The sequence below is a fragment of the Eretmochelys imbricata genome, chromosome 6, assembly GCF_965152235.1.
Source record: "Eretmochelys imbricata isolate rEreImb1 chromosome 6, rEreImb1.hap1, whole genome shotgun sequence".
Taxonomy (NCBI): domain Eukaryota; kingdom Metazoa; phylum Chordata; order Testudines; family Cheloniidae; genus Eretmochelys; species Eretmochelys imbricata.
Genome location: NC_135577.1, coordinates 128,021,793 through 128,038,408, shown reverse-complemented (window position 1 = coordinate 128,038,408; position 16,616 = coordinate 128,021,793). Strand labels below are relative to the sequence as shown.

General features: G+C 44.4%; 1 protein-coding gene across 1 annotated transcript; it reads left to right on the top strand.

Annotated features, from left to right (window-relative positions):
* The first annotated feature begins 1,485 nt into the window (after positions 1 to 1,485).
* LRR1 (leucine rich repeat protein 1) lies at positions 1,486 to 15,733 on the top strand. The gene is made up of 4 exons (XM_077819705.1): positions 1,486 to 1,734; positions 3,211 to 3,309; positions 10,102 to 10,829; positions 13,967 to 15,733. Exons 1-4 carry the CDS (start codon positions 1,540 to 1,542, stop codon positions 14,217 to 14,219), a joined length of 1,275 nt encoding a protein of 424 aa, XP_077675831.1. The 5' UTR covers positions 1,486 to 1,539; the 3' UTR covers positions 14,220 to 15,733.
* The last annotated feature ends 883 nt before the right edge of the window (positions 15,734 to 16,616 follow it).

Sequence of the window (16,616 nt, the reverse complement as noted above, 5' to 3'; positions counted from 1 at the left end):
ATAAAATCAAGCTAAAATCCAGGTATCATTTGTAAATGTCATCACACTCCATTTTTTTCTCATATGGTTTGGTCTGTAAAGCACAATCCTGACAACTACATGGGTAAGAGAATCGAACGGATTGAAGGAAAAAGACAGAGAGGCAGACCCAAGAAGAAGTGGCGGGAGTTGATAAACAAAGACATGTTACAGGCCTGGCCCACAACATTTTGGCACCTGAGGCGTGGAGCTCAAATGACGCCCCCATGCCCCCTCACTTGGGCCAAAACTTTGAAACTCTGGGTCCTAGTGGCGTCCTCCCACAGTCTGGCACCTGAGGCAGCCGCCTCAGTTCGTCTCATGGTAAGGCCAGCCCTGACATGTTAGCATGTGTTATAATAGAGAATACAACATTGATCAGGAATCACACAGAGGACTCATTTGATGAGATTCACGCAAGGAAGAAGATTTTGTGGAGGAGACAATACGTAATAAAGAAAATATTTTCTGTTCAACACCTTTTTGTTATTATCGATTACCACAGCCATGAAAAGGCCCTGTCTACATAAGAGAAATATGCATCTTTTCAGCTTCACAGATTCCAAGGCCAGAATGGGCCATTAGATCATCTGTTTTGACCTCCTGTATAACACAGGCCAGAGAACTTCACTCCATTAACCCTGTACTGAGCCCAATAATCTGTATTTCATTAACGCAATATCTTCCGTTCCAGAAAGACATCCCATCTTGAGCCTAACACATCAAGAAACGAAGAATCTACTCCTACTCTTGGTAGCCATCGTAGATGCATGCCCTGATGTACAGCAAGGGTTACAGGGGTGTAGCTTGATCTGGTAAGCAGTTGGGCTAGGCGGATGCTGCCCCAGGCAGGTATGATTGTTACCAGTAGCTAAGTGCTGACGGTGTGCACGGCGCTGGACAAGCCACACACTAGACAGCCCCTGATCCAAGGGACTTGCAGCGTAGGTAAGTTAGTGACCCCATCGCACCGAAGCACAGGTAGGGCCCTGCCCGCCCCCCAGTGCCTGGGGTCATTTGGGGCTCCCCCGGATCCCGCCGGCTGGCGCTTGCCCCCACGCTGCTACGACGCAGGGCAGGGAGAGTCCGGCCCAGGCTCGGAGCGAGCAGGAGACTGGCGCGAGCCCCGCCCCGCCGAACCCCCCGGAGCGGGGCTCGGCCGCCCCTGGGCTACGCCGGCCTCCACCGCCAGGCGGCGCAGGAGCAGCCACGAGGGGGCGGGGCCAAGGGGCCCCGCGCTCGCCCGCGAGGGGTCCTCACGCGGTCGGGGTGTCCTCACCCCTGCCTGTAAAACTCCCGCAGCCAGGCGGCCCCCGCTCTCGCCCAGGGGGTCCCTGGCCGGGGCGGAGACCGCAGCTCGGGCCCCGTCGTGGCAAACGCGCCGCACAGACGAAGCTCCAGCGGAGGGAGGGCCCAGAGGAGTCAGGCAGCGCGCGGGCGGCTCCGCCAGGCTGCGCCGGGAGCCCGAGCGGCCGCAGGACCCCCGGGCGGGCGGGCGCGCGCTGCCTGAGCGGGCCGGGCATGAGGCTGCAGTGCGAGGTGGAGGTGCGGAGCCGCCTGCTGCCCGCCTGCGGCCTGCGGGGCCGGGCCAAGGGCGCCCGCGCGCTGCTCTCCCTGGGCCGGCAGCCCGACAGGCCGCCCGGCCGCGGGGGGCCCGGCGCCGGCGTCTACCTGATGGTCTGCACCGCGCGGGACCGGGCCGGGGCCAGGTACAAGGTGAGGCCCCGCCTCCGCCCTCTCCCCCCCGGGCCCGAGGGGAGACCCCCCACCTCCGCCATTCGCCCCCCGCCTCCCCGCTCCCCCCCCCGGGGCCCGGCCCGAGGGGAGACCCCCCTCCGCCCTCCCCCGGGGCCGGGCCCGGCCCGAGGGGAGACTCCCCCCCGCCTTCGCCCTCCCCCCCCCCCCCCCGCCGGGGCCGGCCCCGGCCCGAGGGGAGACTCCCCAACCCTCGTCCGGGTAATAGTCACCGGCTCCTTCTCTCCTTTGGGCTGCGTCAGGTACAAGGGGAGACTGTCCCCTCCCAAGGCAAGGTACAAGGGGAGACCTGCACACACTGGACCCAGTGTGACTTCACCGAGCTGGGTAGGGGGTAAGATTTCCTGTGGCCACAGCACCCGGGCTACCTAAGGTGAGACGCCCGCCCCGTCTCCCTGCAGGTGGCACCCCTGAGAGTGCTGTGAAACAATGGTCCCTTTCGAGGCATGGCTGGAGAGTGTTACCTGCGTACACCAGCGCCTTAGCTCTCTCTCAGAGTCAGGGGCTTCTCCCTCCCCTTTTCCTCTCTTTTGAAAGTGGTTCTTCTGATGCAATGAGAACAACCCATTCAAGCAGGGGAAGCTGCCTGTCTGCAAAATGAATAAACTGAGACTAACCACTCCAAGCCATTACCTTTTGGGATCTTGGCAATTCTTGGTCTTCATAACAATAGCATGTAAACATTTCAGACAAAAGTACGACTTGAGTTAATGTCCCTTTCATTGTGTGATTCTGCCAGCTAGCCACATGACTGTTCAGTAGACAGAGTATCCTGAAGAAACTAAACTTAAATTAAACAGGCTCTAAAATCAGATGGGACTGTATGTATTCAACTTCTTGTTAGTCCAGATATAGCTGAACGTTTTCAATAGAGGTTACAGAACAGCACAACATTGGGTATCTGGTTGTGCTTTTCACTTAGGCACTAGCAAAGCTCAAGTGTGTTCTCCATCCCTACAAGATTCCTATGTCTGCATTAGAAACGTTGTGTTTTTTAATATTGACATTTGATAGCTATGCCTGGGTTGTTAAATGTATGTAATAAATTGAGCAAAGACTTTTAATAGAATGATTAGAAATGACATGTCTTGGGATGTGTAAATATGCTCATTCTGTAATATGGCAATAACTTGTAAAATAGAGAGATCTGATTATTGTTACTGTATAATGTTTCTCTAAATGAAAGGTCACTGTTGTAGTGATCTCTCTGTTATTTACATGGTAAGGATTTGCAAACTTGATTTGTACTAGATAAAGAAAAAAGAAATTGTGTACTTAGTACTACACCAGGAAAAGTTATTAAGCCCAATTATACTTTGAAACTGTATCTTGAAAGGTGCTTTTACTGTTGTTTTAACCAAAATTAAATACCCCCTGATTTCTTGGGAAGACTTTACACTCAAGCTCTCCACTTTTTTCCTCTCTTTCTTTCAACAGTTGAAGGAGAACATTGAGCAGTTCTTCACCAAATTTGTGGAGGAAGGGAAAGCTACTGTTCGTCTGAAGGAACCTGCAGTGGATGTCTGTCTCAGCAAGGTAGAGAACTGATAGCGGGCTAGCTTTCTGTCTGGCTTTCTTTTATTTTATGTGGGTGGTTCACTGGGAGACCCCTCCCTTTTTTCTGTGGTCTTGAATGTTGCTCTTTCTGTAGCTAGTAAACACATGTCAAGCCCTGGAAAAGTTGGCGTATAAAACCTTCCTGAGGTGTTTTCTTACCTGACATGCGTTCTGACTCTTCGCGGCACCTATTGGTGCATGTAGTGTGAGGTCTCAATCTGGTGTTAGAGGTGGATCCCCTGTGTAGGAGTTCATGGCACTGGCACTAGACCAGCCTTAGCTAGGTTTCCACAGTTAAGTGTTCCATAACCTAGGTGCCTGTGCATATTTGTTTGCATGGCTTTAATTGCTTGTTGTCCAAAGCAAATATCTGGACTAGAAAGTATTCTGGGGTGATCTGTATGAAGTCTGCTGTATAGAAATAAAACTATATTGTACTGATGTCATATAGAGTATAAATGCTCAAGCCAGGAAGTTTGACAGGATGTCATCTGCTTCTGTCTGCCTTTATACTGTATAAGGCATCTCTCTATTCAGAGTGAATGAGAAGTCACAATGCAGATACCTGAGCAATTTTCCCTAATGTTTTTAAAGGAAAATTTAGGCTGTAATCAGTGTTAGTCTTAGCAATTTGGGCCTGCCAGACAATTATTTTGGGGGCCCACAAACTTAACCAGGCACAAAGGAATAGCCTTTTGATATATGGTCGGAGATTATTCAGAAATATAATTAACTTGTTATATATATCTTAAAATGGGGAGGGATCTTTGGGTTATCCCCTCATTTTGCAGAAAAAGCTGAGCCCTGCTGCTTTTGCTTTGATACGTTAACTTTCTTTCCTTTGTTTTTCCAAATCCCCGCTGTTCTATCTCTGCCACTCGGTTTCCTCATTTGTCTAGTGTTTTTTCTCTCCTCTTTCCTTTAAAAAGCAGCATCCCTTATCTCTTTATTTTTCATCTAGCCAGTCCTCCGTTACTCCTCCCACGTTACGTTGTCTCTTTTCCAAAACAGCTTACTACAGGGATTTTCCTTACAATTGCTTCAATGCTTCTGTGAATGTACGAATAATGCACTGTTAAAATGATTATTCAGCTTGTGCTGCAAAATTAGAGGCCTCTGTTAATGTACCAGCAATACATTTGCTGTCTCTCTTATTGCTCAATTAATGCCTGTCTAGAACTGATGCAAAATTTAGGAAAACCTCGAATCTTTCTAGGATTATTTTTCTAAAATCTCAAAATTGGGTTGTGTGGCTAGAAGAAAAGTAGATTGTTTACCCTTTTGTTTAGGAAGCCGCACTGGTTCCCGGTGCCCTTCCGCTTGTGTGCTGTATTCCTGAGTCTCTAATCTAAATGAAGTCAATTTTTGGATTTATGCGAAGAAGGAAATGTAGGTACTATGAGGAAAATATATTCTATCTTTGAAGAAAAGTTGTTCAGAGAATTTAAATTTAACAACAGCTTATGGTCCTTGTGAACAGAAAAATAGCTTCAGTAGCCTTACAGAAAAGTTGAAACCTTAGAAGCAATGCTAGGAACACTTGATAACATCCTTGCAATAAGCATTTATTTATCTGTTTAATGGATTCGAACAGTAAGCTTCTGAGAACTGGAGGTTCTGGGAAGAACCCATTGAACCAGCACTTCCAGCCCCTGAAAATGGTTTTGCTTATGGGGGCAGGGAGTTTCTCACCTACCAGTTCTACCCCCAACCTCCTTGCCTGCCATTTATACAGCGCTCATCACCTGAGGACTTCGTGCCTCCACTCACTTCTGAAGCCATTCAAAACCTTAGCACTTCAGTTTGGTGGATACGGTATTTAAAAAAAAAATTAAATGTGTTAAATTAATTAAAATGATACTTTAAATTAATTTAAAACAATATAATTCTGTTCATTTTAGGGCCGACTCTGTCCTGTCTCACCTTCCTCCTTTATAAGACCAACAATTATTTATGTTAGGGTTGAAGTCTGTTTCTAGCATTGGTAGAGCATGTAGTGCCTTTCCAGTTTCAGTAGGATGTTTCTTTAAAGGTGGTTGTTTCGGCAGATCTTGTGTGTGGCTGTGCTGTTTGACTGGTTGGTAGGAGTCCATAACTTCCCTGTCAGGATGACTGAGTAATCAGATGTGATTTTACAAGCCGTGGGATGGCACCTGCCTGTCCTACCACTGTCATGCTGGAGTTAGGGTTCATATTAAACTATTCAGTCTTAGATTGTTTCTCAAGGATAACCAGAGTACATAGGAGCCCTGCTAGGTATAAATAGTTACAAGAATTATTTTACCAAGAAGGGATCCACAACTCATGGATCTAGCAGAGAGGATTGATCTGAGCCTGCAAGTTTCAAGAACATCGTTGCTGAGAGTATTTGGCCTGACGATTGAGCTGTGTTTGTTTAACTGATAGAATGTGCTGGATGTGGTGGTGATAAAACACACTTTTTCTCTGCATTCTGATAACTGACCTCTCAGATGCACTGTCTGTGTGTTGATATAGGGAAAATCTGCAGTAGGGGAAGGACTTGCAAATTCTTCTGATTCAAAATTGTGATAACGATGGCTGCATCCTGTGTAGGAGGAAAACTTTGTCACATAAGATCATTCAGAGCCAGTGTGCTGCTTTTACTCCTGTGGGAATTCTGCGCCACTGTGCAATGCAGAATTTTGCAGAAATTAACGTGCATGCAGAGATTCCCTTCCCCCACAGAAATGGGCTGCAGTGCTGCTGGCCATCACTAGGGGCCACTCTACTCTGCAGAGCCCAACTTGCACATAGAAGACATTGCTGGAGGGAGGGAGGGAGAGGGAGCTAGAGCAGGGGTTCTCAAACTTCATTGCACTGCGACCCTCTTCTGACAACAATTACTACAAGAGGGGGGACCAAAACCTTAGCCCACCCGGGGTTGGGGGGCAAAGCCAAAGCCCAAGGGCTTCAGCCCCAGGCAGGGGGCCTGTAACCTTAACCAAGTCTAAGCCAGCCCTGGTGAGCCCATTAAAATGGGGCCACAACCCACTTTGGGGTCTCGACCCACAGTTTGAGAACCACGGAGCTCGAGGGTTCCTGGCAGCTGGGCGCTGGAGAGGAGGTGGTTCGGGTGTATTGGCGGGGGTGACCCTGCAGGTGGGGTGGTGGGGGAGGGGGTAGAGAAACAGGAACTGGGTTGTCATCGGGGTTTCTTTAACTCTTTACTCCTGGGGGAATTTTTTTGTCTCTGTACTGTTGCAGACATACTTGCTGACAGGTGTATTGAAATAAATTACCAAAATAATTGAAACTGGCGTGATTATGTAGTGTTGTTTTGACAAATAAAATTTGCAGAATTTTTAATGGCGCAGAATGCCCCCAGGATTATTCTTTGCATCCTGATTGAAGGTCCTTCTCTCTCAGTATTGATTCTGAAATGGTACAAATCCAAAGGTTTGTTTCTGAGCAAAAGGCTGAAGGCCTGCTGGCGGCTCAGAGGTTTACAAGAGGTATAAAAATTGAAGTGGAAAATGTGTGTGGCTTAAAGACCCATTTGGATTTCATTACATATCTACAGAAAAACTGCTTGACTGACTTCATCTGTCAATCTAGGTTACAGTATCCATTTAGAGTTTATTTAGTGGCTAACTTCAGCATTCCGTGAAGCAGTTGAAGGTAAATCATGAGCTGCTTATTACATTTAAAACCTTTTATTAAAAAGCTCCATGTTTCATTGTAGGTGAATGTTGACATTTCACAAAACTGATGCAACCCCCTTCTGAGCCACTCTAATTTTGAGTTCAGATTTTCAGATGACAGTGATTTCAGCTTCTAGAATGAGCTTCACGATCTAGGAACACATCCACTCTAAATTCTTTAAGAATTAGTGGTGCTCTGGCTTTGTATTTTCCTTTGTCAGCTACATCCCAGACAACAGCCTTCATGATATCATCATTGGTTTCATAGTTCCAGTGGATGCTGGTGACTTGGATCTCCTGAGTAGGAATATATTCCTCAACAAAATTCTTCCCCTGGAGTCAGTGCTAGAGTATGATTTTTTCCTTGTGTTCCTGTCCCCTCAGATAACAATTTTCATATTATACTGGACCCCTTGGCAAACCTGTTCTGCAGAGACTGGTTCATGGACTGCAGTCCTACAAGCATGTTCTTATCTCTGACTGGAGCCTGGTCCAAGCCCACCAGCTTCTTCAGGGCTAGGAACATCTTCCATGTCCCACACCTTCCTGGAGAAGACAAACCTCTGTGCAGCCTGTAGAAGAAGAGCCTCCTGCCAGAGACTCAACAGCAGCCCCGTCCAGGAGAGCTCCTGGAGGTGAGGGGACAGGTTACTTATGGAGCTGGCACATATTTTTTTTTTATGGCAACAGAGTGGGGGTGTGATTGCTGAATGTCCCTAGCAAAACACAGTCCTATGCCCTAAGAGGGAGGAATCTGCCCAAACCCCAGCACCCTTGGGCTGGTCTCCCAGAACCTGCCTCCCTGCCCCGTGCTGCTAAGCAGGATGTGGGACTGCAATGCAAGGCTTGGCCCCTCATAGCCTGAAGGGGGCAGAGGGCACTGTCTACCCGAGGGATTCATCCTAGATTCTTTCCAAAAGTGAGAATTCTAGCTTAACTAGTCAATCTCCCTGCCAACAATATTTCCATATCCTTTCTGGTAATGTTCTCTTTCATAACCTTGTTGTAGACAGGTTCCTAATTTCTCTGGAGTAGACTAAAGATCTTTGGAACATCCATCCAGTGCTTTATTTTATAACCCTGGAGCAAAAGATCATTAGAAGGAATCATTAGATCCAAGGAATGTCTACTTACATAGCCAGCTTCAGATCAGTTCCGGTCCGAGAGATTTGTAGGGCAGCAACACAGACTGCTTACTTTTACAATAGCCTTTTTTATTGCTGGGACTCTGATATTTTGATTCCAGTTTTCACTTATTACTATCACAGGATCATTTCCAGAGCACTTCTGAGAGTAACCATTTGCCTATTTTATTTGCATAGGCATGTCTTTTTGGGTTTTCTCCTCAACTTGTTCTTGTTTAGGGGTATCATACTAACTTTGCTTAGACAATGTGGTAGGATTTTCTTTTTGAGACACCAAAAGACAAGGTATTGTCATCTTGAAGTTGCAGAATGTTTTACCTTCAGCCTCTGGCATCCCAGAGCTGCTTAGTTTCCAAGAGTTGGCATCTGCTGTGATATCCACTTCTAGAGCAAAGGAAATCTTACCTATAACTTTTGTTCTCTGGCGTATAGTCACAACAAATCTACCCACTTCCCCAATGATCGGGGGGATATTTTTTCTTATGTTCAGATTTGATTTGCCACCTTTGATATTAAACGGGGAGTTAATTTACATTAGATATTTGTGGGCTTAGTAAGAAAGCCAGTCATACTGTTTGTTAGTGCAATCAGGTTTATTTGGCCCTTACTGCTATCTTAATCAAATACGGCTTATCTGTATGACCATAGCGCCTAAGGGCCCCCAGGATCAGGGCCCCACTGTGCTGGGTGCTTCAGACACATAGTAAGAGACAGTCCACTGCCCTCTAGAATTTACAATCTAAACAGACAATGGCTGGAAGAAAGGAATTACTATCCTCCATTTTACAGATGGAGAACTGAAGCATATAGACTGAGCGACTGTGGCCAAGCTCTCAAAGAGCTGTCAGAGCTGGGAATAGAGTATAGATCTTCCAAGTCTCTGTACAGTTCTGAAGCACAAGACTCCTCTTCCTCTCCTGCTTTGAGAGAGAAGTGGATGTTGTCTGTGGGAACACCTCATCGTCTGCTTCCTTTTTGGTTTTTTTGTTTTTCTGAGGTGCATAATAGCTTAATCTGGCTGCTTACCGCATGCCAGTTAATTTTCTGTGAGAAGTAGTTTGGATTAGATCTGTACTGAGAGGCTTTCAAAAGAGCTGAGGCATTTGAAAGTGACGCCATACTATTTAACCTCAACTGTACCAATACAGATCTCCTTTAAATCTATTAAAGTTGTGCTAGATCTTTACTCAACATGCAAGTCATCTGGTATTCCTCAAACCGATCCATGTGATATGTCAGTGGTGCTATCATCATGCTGCACCCAACCTGAAGCAAGGATGATTGTTTCCTCAGAAAAGTAGGGAGGCTTCCTGGTTCTACCAGAAGCTTCCTGTGTGACTATGGGCAACCAGTTAACCTCTCTGTCTCAGAACATCTGAATTTGCTCTACGGATGTTAAACCTGATAGTCCAGAGTTTCCATTGTGCCTCAAACTTCAAATGCCACCCATGCTCAACCTTTGTTTTTTTGTTTGTTTTTTTGGGGGGGTGGGTGTTTGGTTTGTTTGTTTTTCCCTCCCTGCCTAGGGGCTGTCAGAAACACTGTTTATAGCCTTAAAGCTCTGTCTCCCCCTCCACCCCATGTGTGTAGTCTATAGAAACAGGCATGTTAACCTGTTCCAGCTGTGACTTGCTGCCCTCCTTTTCCAACCCTTATTCTCAGCTTCAAACTCTTGCGCTTTGTTCTTTTTTTGAGCTATGTAGTGCATTTTGTTTGCTCTGACTGGTTAGGGGAGGTTGTAACTTCCCTACCTGAATTTTTTATCATTGGCACTTAAATGCAGTTACTAGAGAATTCAAAACAAGCCTGAATTAAGCCTCTTTTTCCCCCTAGCCATTTTCATTACTCTGCTGACTCAGCATCACTGGACACCCTTCTGTACAAAAGAGTTCAGAAAGCACTAGCACAAGTCCAGGAGGTGTAAAAGTGAAATGTTTAGAGTTATTCTGTTTTTGTTTTTGTAGGCAAATGCTAGCAATTTAAAGAGCTTCCTTGCAGCAGTGAGGCTGGCTCACCGAGGCACCGATGTTGAAGCCCTGCCGCTCTCAGTCTTGGTACCAGCAAAGACTTCGGAAGTTGAAAAACCTAAAACTAAGATGATCATTACGTCGAGACGAGACTATCCGCTAACCAAAAATTTCCCTTACTCCCTTGAACAACTGCAGGCCTCATACTGCAAACTCGCCCGAGTCGACATGCGAATGCTTTGTCTGAAAAAACTCCGAAAACTAGACTTAAGCCACAATCATATAAAAAAGCTGCCAGAAACTATTGGTGACCTCGTCAGCCTTCAGGAGCTTAATCTGCACAACAATCACTTGGAGTCCTTCTGCGTAGCTCTGTGCAACTCCACACTTCAGAAGTCTCTCCAGTTTTTGGACCTCAGCCAAAATAAAATCAAAGCACTTCCAGTTCAGTTTTGTCAACTGCAAGAACTCATTCACTTAAAGCTGGATGATAATGAGTTGATTAGGTTGCCGTTCAAGATGGGCCAGCTAAGTCAACTGCGCTTCCTGTCAGCAGCCCGTAATAAGCTTCCTTTTTTGCCCAGTGACTTCAGAAATCTCTCACTTGAGAAGTTAGATCTCTTTGGAAACCCTTTTGAACAGCCTAATCCTCTTGTTCCCAGCATACAGCTAAAAATACCATTAACTTTACTAGAATCTGCTGCAAGAGCAACAGTAAATTACAGGTAAGAATAGAATGATTCATCTATAGCTTTGAAAAAGAATGATAAACAACCTGGCAAGTGTTTAACTTTGACTTCTAACATATGCAATTACAGTAAATTACAGGGTAGCAGAAAAGTTCCTTTAAACTCAATATAAGTTCATCTCTCAAGGCTCAGTGTAATACTGGTGAGAGTCTGAGATTGTTTTAACTGTAACTTGAAGCTTTTGAAGGGGTTGGGGTCAGTGAAACCTGTAGATTGACACCCTCTATCCACAGAACAGGTATAGTTTCAGAAATGAACATCTGCTCTCTCAAGTTATAAGAATACACCTGTTTCCATGAATATTGGTCTCTTCTGAAACTACCAGTGCAGGGTTCCTATTGTGGGGAGGTTTTGTCATGTGGGTGTATAGTTCATATTGGGTCCTATCCACTATGGCTTGAGGCTGCTTTCACGCATGGTTGCCACTCAGCTTGTGTTCACGCACCCATGTTAGAAATCATGCTAAATATTTGCTAGTGGGTATCCACTTTCTGCTAATATGCTGGTTTTTGAAAAGGAAAAGAAACCCATCCACACTGAAACTGCCAGCTGCAAATGTGTTTGTAGCTTGTTCTGCTCTTTGTATGGACAGGGCCTTGAAGATCTGAGCAGCGTTGGAAAGATTTTGGTTAAATGTGAGGTGACTGCTTGGAAGGTAAATGTATAGCTGTAGCTACATCATTCCAATTGAGGTTTCTATCTACCTTACCACTGGCTTTCTTGAAGCACTGCAGCATCAGGATTGCTAACTGGCTTTAGGGGTTAGGATATGGAGCTTTTCACCTCTAACTTGAAAAGACCCAGCTCTGAGTAACTAAGGCTTGGTCTACACTGGGGGGAGAGTCGATCTAAGATGCGCAACTTCAGCTATGAGAATAGCGTAGCTGAAGTCAACGTATCTTAGATCGACTTAGAAGCACTTATTTCGTGTCCTCGCGGCGCGGGATCGACGGCCGCCGTTCCCCTGTAGACTCCGCTTCCGCCTCTCGCCCTGGTGGAGTTCCGGAGTTGACGGCGGAGCGATCGGGGATTGATTTATAGCGTCTATACTAGACGCGATAAATCGATCCCTGATAGATCGATCACTACCCGCCAATCTGGTGGGCAGTATAGACGTGGCCTAAAAATAATTACTGTCTCACTCTTGCAGGAAATAAGCAGCCTCCCTGCAAGGCCAGTGTCTGCCATCTGTACTCCCCGGGGTCTACTACAGTGTGCAACAGCTAAATGTTACTGCCTGTCGGTCTGTATAGAAACCAGCAGCTGTGTTAGGAGTGGAGCTGCCATGCCCACTAACAACCCCTAGGGGAGACAGGCAGAGGAAAAATGCTCAAGTCCCAAGCTGCAAGACGTAAGAGTCTGCTGTTTCTGGACTACTCAAGAAATTGGGGTTTGGATTAGAAGAGAGGTGTGGGGAAGGTTTAACATAGGACCCAGAGACAGAAGAAAGGGGAAATAAAATGTAGATTATCAAAATTCTGGAATCTTTCTCCAGCCCTTTCTCTAAAATATAAGCTGTTGTAAAGCCCTGTCCACTGGTCTGGAAGTACAGGTTACAAGTACCTACGGGTATTTGGGACACTCTTGTAATGTGAATTTACTGACTAGTTCATATCTCATATTCTCACTGGCTAGCTCATATCTAGTTCATATTCTCACTGCCACTGACCTCCCCTTCGCAGGTGAGTTACTCAGTACAGTCCTGATGAAGTTTTGTGAATACTTTTTTTCCCAACTTCCAAATACAAAGTACACTTGTGACAAGCTAGTATATACTTCTCAAAAAAGTGCTAAGCAACCTAAATATAGGGGTTGCTACCAGCTCCCTTTTAGTAGGGTCTGTCTGGAGAACTTAATGCCAGTACACTAGCCAGTTAGATTTCAGGAGGGCTTCTTTTAGTTAATATGCCAAGCGTAATCATTTTAATACATTGCTGCTAATTGACTCCAAGGATATGGGGAGATTGAGGGTTTGTCTACACTTACCAGGGGATCAATGCATCAGTGGTCGATTTAGGGAGTCTTCACTAGACCCGCTAAATCGACCGCAGGTCGCTCTCCCATCGACTCCTATACTCAACCTGAATGAGAAGCACATGGGGATTTGACAGGAGAGTGTCTCCCATTGACATAGTGTAATGTGGACCCTATGGTAAGTAGATCTAAGTACATTGACTTCCGTTATCACTTAGCTGAAGTAGCGTAACGGTCTCCCCCGTAGTATAGACAAGGCCTCAAAAGGAACCCTTCCCAAAACCCCTAAACTATATTTGGGATCTGTGTTTATACTTTGTAGCAGCATAGTATTCCATAATCAAAATCGGAATTTGGATTATCTGTGGTTTCACTCTTCTAATTAGAGGGAACTGGGAACAGATCAAAGGCAGCAAACTAATTTGCGGGGACAGAGTCTCTTATGGTTATTTAAAACAATAATTGCATGAGGGAGAATCCTTGGTTCTAGTTCTTGATCTGAAGTGATTATTGAGTGTCATGACAGAGAAGGTAGGTAAGTCAGCAAGAAGTCCGAGTTAGGGTGTCTAGGACATACTACCATTTTGTTTATTTCAAAGCAGTTTTTATAAATATCTAATTTATCCTAAGAGTAATATTTGACATCACTGTCTTTTCTATGTCACCGGCTTTGAGATATTTGATGTATTATGAATGGATTGGAGGGTGGGGGGGAACATACAGAGACCTTGCTGACCGTGGAAGGGGTGGGGGGGAGAGGATAAATGTGTGGTGTGGTGGCTAAATTTTTGTTGCCCCTCTTCTTTTCTCCCTGCATCTGTCCTAGCACTGTAATGATTTTTTTAATAACCAGCATGGCCCTCTGGCTCTTTTTCACTGTGTCTGTCTTGATCCAGGTTCCTGATTCTTAACAAAGCAACCAGGAACATGGTTGCAATTTATTTACTTCCATCTTGGCTGTAACGCTAGTCTGTCATTGTAGATGATGAACAGCTCTTTCAGACTTGAATTATGTTTATTTCCTCTTATAAAGGGTTATCTCATGGCACAATTGTTAGCAATGCATGTGTCAATCACTAAATTTGACTGGTATTGGTTAATGTTGCAGTATGTTCACACAAACTCATCTTTTTCAACAGAATCCCTTACAGTCGTCATCTCCTTCCTTCTCACCTCTGTGAAGATCTGGAAGTAGCTAAAACATGTCAATGTGGAAGTGCCTGTCTAAGCTGCTTCATTCAGACAACAGTGACCATGAATCTCCACCACGTAGCTCATACTGTGGTCCTTGTAGATAACATGGGAGGTACAGAGGCACCCATTGTCTGTTATTTTTGCTCTCTAACTTGTTATTCCCAGTTTCTAGATAGATATCTGCAGAGTAATAGGTGACCTTAAGGGACAGCAAAGGCACTGTTGTGGGAAGTTTCATCCAGTGATGGAGGACTCTGAAATCAAATGTTGCTTGGCTGTCCTTGTTTGCTATTATGAAATGGAGACAAACCATTGAATGTGCACTACAAATAGTTAATAATGTCAAACTTACAAAGTCTTCTCACCGTAAGCCTGATGTGGTGTATCTGTGCTTTAAAGTTTCTTTAATCTTAAGTAGCTATCACTTTAGTGCAGAGAGAGAGAGAGATCGCTCCCAACTTGAATCTTCTTAGTAAGAATGTATTTTAGCTTGCTTATATGGCTGTAACATTCTCCAAAGCTTCATTATTTTTTCTCTTTATGCTTTTTTTTTTTTAAATGGATTAGGTGACCTCTCCTTGCCAGAAGGAGAGAGTTGGGTGAATTTCTGCTTGTTTCTGTTGTCAATCTTGTACACCCTCCCTTGCTTGATGCTCTGAATTCTATCAGTTAGAGAGTACTAGACTTTTTTCCTAGTCCAGAATCTCCTATTCTCCTTCGTAAGAGCACAGTGTGGTGCCTTTCCTGCCAGCGAGCAGGAGTCCTATGTCTATTCACTCGCTAGTTTATTGCAGAACAACAAAGTATTCTGCTGCCAAAGAGCATGACTAGTTCTAAAACACTCTTCAGGTATTTTCGGTGCCATAAACAATTCCATGTATAGGGTGCTCACCTCAAACAGGAAACAGTATTATGATATTTTTATCTGAACAAATGTTTGTGTGTTTTTATAACTGTCATATGAGAGAGAAATGACAGCTTCACATTCACAACCTAAATTGTTTACTATTTCTAAGCATCATGCAAATTTTTAAGGTTCTTGGGATGTTCATTATGTGATTACTTCAATTATTAAATGGTGAAATTCTTTTTCTTGCACATGTGAATTTATACAAATGTTGCTTTGTGTTACAATTGCACTTGTCCGTTATGATCATCTAATGCTTTCCGGTCACTAGTCCCAGTCTCTTATCTTGACCAAGATATTGAAATGTTTAGAGAGCTTCCATACTGCTAATTCATGTCTTGTCTGTGGCTTGATTGCTCAGAAGCTCCAACCTTCAACCAAAGGAGACTGCAACTCCAAAGTCCATTCCTCTTGCCACCAGCACCACCTCTGCGTTGCTTGGGTTCAGCTTCAGCCAGCTGTTCTTTATTCATGAACTGATCTCATCCAAGCACTGGGCCATGGTGGTGGTAGTGATATGGTCATATGTAGTGAAGAGTAGGTAGAGCTGCGTGTCACCTGTGTATTGCTGGCATTTGAGTCCATGTCATTTGACCAGTTCGCTTAGTGACCATGAAGCACATGAAGGACTTCCCAAAGGGAAGACATGAATAAGTGAAAAACTTCTGCGTTCTCATAGAAGTCACTTGCATTTTTATTTAATGTGATTCTGGGAGAACTTCCTATGAAGACTTACTTTCATTTGTATGTTCTTTGATTACATATCAGAATATTCCATGAAATACACTATGTGATCCAACCTGAACACATTGGGTGAGTTGACTTATTTTGATATGGAGAGACCAACTTCTCTCTCACAATTATGGTGCTCCAATACTTTTAGCCCAAGTCCTTTTTAACTTTTGACTTGAAAATTGCCAGGTGTATGCTTAAAGCTAAGGAAAACTTTTTAATACTATGAAGAAACTTGGTCAAGCTGTTTTGGAGTTACAGATATTAAAATTTATCCCAAACATGGAAACAGTCTGCAGCAGCTCCTTAGTTAATCTTGTGACCAGAATTCCATTATAAATCCCTATAACTTTGCACAGGGAAACTATGTTGGGATTTACTCTGAATAGACTGGAATCTCTCTTGCAAATGTGAAAGCAATTGGTCAAATCATTTTGAAGTTAAGGATTCTCAAACATGAGACTTCTTTGAAATGTAATTAGTACCTCACATTTAGCCTTCTACCTTAAAAAAAATAAACAAACTTAACTAACACTGCAGTTTTACATAGCCTAACTTTCAAGGGCACTTAACTATCGGCTACCTTTTAAGTGGATTTACTTGATAAAATTAGCCTAGCGCTATTGTACTCCTGGTATCCATTATTGTAATATCCGAGTGCCTCATAATCTTTAATGTGTTTATCCTCACCGCACCCCATAAAATTTACAGAAATAATCTACAATTTGAATTTAAGATTGCTAATAGGTAGCCTGATTGGTTTGTCTTCATTTAGTCACAAAGCATTTACAAATATGGAAATAAACAATGCTGTTCAAATACCCTCTGATACAATAACTACAAACAACTGTATCTGTAAAACTGTAACTACCACATTGCACAGAGGCTGTGACTAGGCAGCAGCAATCTGCCACAAAATTGAGGGTAGTGTATGTTTGCTCTAAATTGCAAGGATA